Raw genomic sequence first — 4,540 nt, forward strand, 5'->3', positions numbered from 1 at the left:
AAACCACAGGGCCCTGGATGTAATAAGTTTGAGATTTGGACTAAAGTGGCAAAACTGGCCAAACCACGGGGATCAAAATGGCAGTTTACTCTAATTAATGGGTAACACCCAAAATTTTCATAATAACTGTTTTTTTTTTTTTTTTTTTTTTGATTTATTGGATAAAAAGTCAAAAGCCATCCACCTCTTGTGTTGTATTATTGAATAAATAGTACAAGAAGGACCATTACGGACATGATAGCAAACTTAGTCACATGATAAATTTGAACTTCCTCTAGGTCGTTCAAGGAAGAAAACATATGGGGCATGACAAAATATACATCAATAGATGTCTTTGGGTAACTAGAGTTGAATTGAACACACTGATGATGAAATTGATCATAAGATTTTTTGTGTAAAACATTAGGGCAAAAATTAATCAATTTAGAGACTATATTTAATATTTCTAAGACGAGTGCACAGAGCTTTTCGCAAAGCACCAAAATATACATTTATAAGAATGCATGTATTTTAAGTGCTCAATTCAATCATGTATGTAGAGTTGAGGACTCACTTTCGTAATAGTTGAATGGAGATCAATTTATACATTTGCGCTTGATTCAAAAAGATTGAGATTAAAATAAATTGGTTCTCACGGAATTGAGGCTTCGATTCTTACCTGTTTAGGACGCTTTTACCATTATGGTGCGGATGGTGCCTTAGTTGTACAAGAAATTGATAGAATTCTCATATAGTTTCCATCTTCCCAATCTTTTATCTAATTGTAATACTAAGCTTTAGATTATCATGTATGTTAATATGTAAATAGCTCTCTTTGATATAGATTGGGATTTTACACGTATCTATAGTTGTGGTGGCCATGTACATAAGCATAGAAGAATTATAATGTATCAAGCTCGAAAGCTACACGCACCCCGAAATCAAAATAGGCAGAGATCGCTAGTTCAATCTTTGAACTGAGCAGGTTTTCTCTCACCACACTGTCATGCCTTCGGCCCTAAACGAGGGTTTTCCTCAGCTTGGATGCGAGTACATCCTGATTTGGTGAATTTCATCAGCAGCCCATTTAAAAAATTCGTTGGTCGTTAAAAAAAACAGTTGATGAAATTAATTAATATAATTGTTAATAAAACGTTACAAACATTTAAGAAATTTGGTGGTGAATCATATATCCAACATTCATAACCATCATCATCTCTACATTCCCAAAAAAACAAACAAATCATTTACTCGGGAATCGCCACAAGCACCGGCCTCCACGCCCGTCTCAATAACCGCTGCCGTAACGACCCGGACAACACCGGCCTCATCCCTCTCCCACCACCACCACGCCGTGCAACCAAATCGCCACCACCACTCCACCGCTTCACCTCATCTCCACCATCACCACCGTCTTCAAGCAATCCACGCGCCGCCGGCGGTGACGCCGAAGCCACAAGCAAATCCTTCAACTTCTGCCTCACACCGCCATGTTTCCGATTCTCCGACGAGTCAATGTCACGCGCTCTCCGATCTGTAAATTCGTCACGCGCCGGCAGTCTCCGTCCACTTCCACCGCCGCTGCGAGTTAACAGCATCCGTAACGTTTTCCGTCGCCGTAGGTGAATCACCGGACTCGTTGATGGACTACGCGTCGGACTTCCGGCGACGGCGCATTGCGTCGCTAATAGTTTGAATTTTTGTAGCGTCGCCATTGATGATCTGATTCCGATCAAATTAAACTCTAAAAATCGAAATTTTGTGGCGAAAACGGTCGATTGAGTTAACAATTGGAACAATTTATCATCGAGTTAGGTTTTCCGGCGATGAATTTGAAGTTTTCCGATCGGTAAAGGTACAGAGTGAGGTGAGAGTGGTTGAACGGATTAGGGTTAAATAATTGGAAATGTGAGTGGGGGTGAGGGACGGCTAGGTTAAAGTGACGGGGGTGACAGAGGTAGGGTGGGGATATTGTGACACGTGGCGGTGAAGACGGGTTTAAACGGGTTATTTTCGTGGGTCCCAGCATCTAGATGGGTAATCCAAATGGGATGAATGGAATGTAGTGTCTTGTACGTCGTGCTGTTTTGTTTGTACGTTTGTTTTTGCTTCTGTGAAACATGGAGTCTGGCGTTTTGTACCTGTCTTTTTAGAAGTAAGAATATTGTTTTTGTTTTCTGGTAGAATTATTACTAACCAATATTCGAATATGTATATGTCGTATTAATGTAGAACTATTTAATTTTTTGGATACATAAAAATAAGATGAAAAAAATTGCTACTCTTTTTTATTGAGAACGTTTATTTGTTTGTGGTAAAGTGTGAATTTTTAACGATCATAAACTCAATTTAAATGAATATGACAAATTTAGGGATATGTTTTTTACGTAACCAATTTTAAATCGATATTTGTACGTAGTGCTTCACATGTATCATATAAGTTTGAAAGAGAGTAAGGTAAGTCTAGTGTATCATATTTAAAGTAAAAATTACAAATACTTGGTTATTGTTGAAATTCATTAAAGATTGATTATGTGATGAAGATATATATTTTTGTGGGTATTGTTTATTTATTAAAACTCATAGGGGCGCAATTTTTTAAGGGGCAAGGGGTGCATCCGCGGCCATATCAATGTTTCGGTTAGTAGTGTCATTTTTTCAATTTTTCGTCTGAAGTTTTTAAAATTATATAGATCCGTCCCCGCTAATTATTTTGCCTAAAAATTCCTTGCCCATGCCAAATTTATTGTCCAAAAAATTATACATATTTTCGTATGGAGTTAAAAAAGACGTGAAAACAGGGCTACTAGTAATTTTTTTATTACTGTTTTTAAATTTGAAGTGAGTTTAAATAAAGTTTGAAACTAGTTTTATATAAATGAAACTTGAGGGTTTATTTTTATCTTAACTGAAAGATATTTAGATAAAAAAAGAGCAATACGTGAGGATAGAGGCGCCCCATCTGTGTTATTCGACTTCAACAGAAGAAGAAAAAAAAGGTTCTGTGTTCTAAGGGTTCTTAAAGCCTTCAAATCTTCAATCTTTTATCCTTCATCAAATTTGACGAAAACAGGGAAGAAATCAAGCTGGATAGAGGCGTTTAATCACGAATTTAAAGAAGGTAATCATTTTTTTAGTTTCTCATTCACTATTGTTTAGTTCTTGAAGGGTAGGTTGTGAACTAGGGTTAATATTGAATCGAAATTTTGGGCATTACTAGTGTTTTAGACCTTAATTGTATCATTTAATATGAGATTAACCTATGCATTACATCTATTGTAATTACTATTCAATGATTCCAAAATTAGGGTTTATAATGGTGAACTGGGGATTTGGGGAAGATGATCAATTAGGGAAGAAGTATGGTGAAATTGTAGTTTAACTCAATCATATTGATTATTTTGTGTTAGGTATATCATGGAAAATGTCAGCCCTATTTATTTGGAGTTATTATTGTTTGACTCAACCCAACCCGAATTGAATAGCCGACCCGAATATATAAATAGATACCTAGCGATAGGAAAAAAATTTTTGGGTCCCATAACTTTCCGCCTCCATAGAATATAAATCGATACCTAGCGATAGGAAAACATTTTTTTGGGTGCCATAACTTTCCACCCCTACTAACATTTTTTTGGGTGCCATAACTTTTGGTCAAGTTACGCCACTGAAACTAATAATATGATGAAAGTGATCAATGTATAGGACTGATTTCATACATTATAAAGAGGTTGCAGTTTAAATATTTTATAAACTTTATAATGCTACCTTTATGTAATAAAACATTTCACTTAAAGAGGTTGCAGTTTAAATATTTTATAAACTTTTGAATCTGGGTTTTTTTTTTTTTTTTTTGATAGGAATAAGTGAAGCTTGGAGTATGCTCAAAGAAAAACAATAGTGGAGTTTGGAAAGTTGCCATGTGTTTGTGAATATAAATGAGGTTGAAGACGTGGATAGACTTGGCGGCTACGTAGACTCGGCGGCCAAGCTCAAATCATATGTTCATATCAATGTACAGTTTTATTTTTATCACGTTTTCTGAAGTTACAATTAAATTATTTTCAAATTTTGCGTAATTTACTATATTGAATAATAAAATAAAGAGTAAATTACGTTTTTGACCCATGTGGTTATATCACTTTTACTGTATTAGCCTAAAATAAGAATCTTTAATATATCTGCCCCCATGGTCTCTATAACTAACCATTTTGGCCCCTAAGTCTAACCATTTTAGCCCTCATGGTCTCTATAACTAACCATTTTGGCCCCCATGATATATAGACTTAAGGGCCAAAATGGTTAGTTATAGAAACTATGTGGCAGATATGGTAAAAATTCTTATTTTCGGCTAATATAGTAAAAGTGATATAACCACAGGGGCCAAAAATGTAATTTACTCTAAAATAAACTTATATACATTCATCAAACAATTAGAAATTTTTTTAAGGCTCTCACGATTTCCACAACCTTAAAATCTTATTTTCACACCTCTATATTGTTACATAAAAAAATCTCAGAGAATGTTTTGTCTCCATGTATACGGGCCGTGTAACATTAT

The 4,540-nt window shown here is 35.4% G+C and overlaps 1 protein-coding gene across 1 annotated transcript; it reads right to left on the minus strand.

Annotated features, from left to right (window-relative positions):
* Positions 1-1,098: 1,098 nt before the first annotated feature.
* Positions 1,099-1,891, minus strand: LOC110895381. Its single transcript, XM_022142694.2, has one exon. The coding sequence runs from the start codon at positions 1,692-1,694 to the stop codon at positions 1,227-1,229; it is 468 nt and encodes a 155-aa protein (XP_021998386.1). The 5' UTR covers positions 1,695-1,891; the 3' UTR covers positions 1,099-1,226.
* Between the last annotated feature and the right edge of the window lie 2,649 nt (positions 1,892-4,540).

Source organism: Helianthus annuus, chromosome 12, assembly GCF_002127325.2.
Source record: "Helianthus annuus cultivar XRQ/B chromosome 12, HanXRQr2.0-SUNRISE, whole genome shotgun sequence".
Taxonomy (NCBI): domain Eukaryota; kingdom Viridiplantae; phylum Streptophyta; class Magnoliopsida; order Asterales; family Asteraceae; genus Helianthus; species Helianthus annuus.

What these genes read in the sequence shown, in the direction of transcription:
- LOC110895381 (XM_022142694.2), bottom strand. Translation starts at nt 1,694, where the DNA reads ATGGCGACGCTACAAAAATTCAAACTATTAGCGACGCAATGCGCCGTC.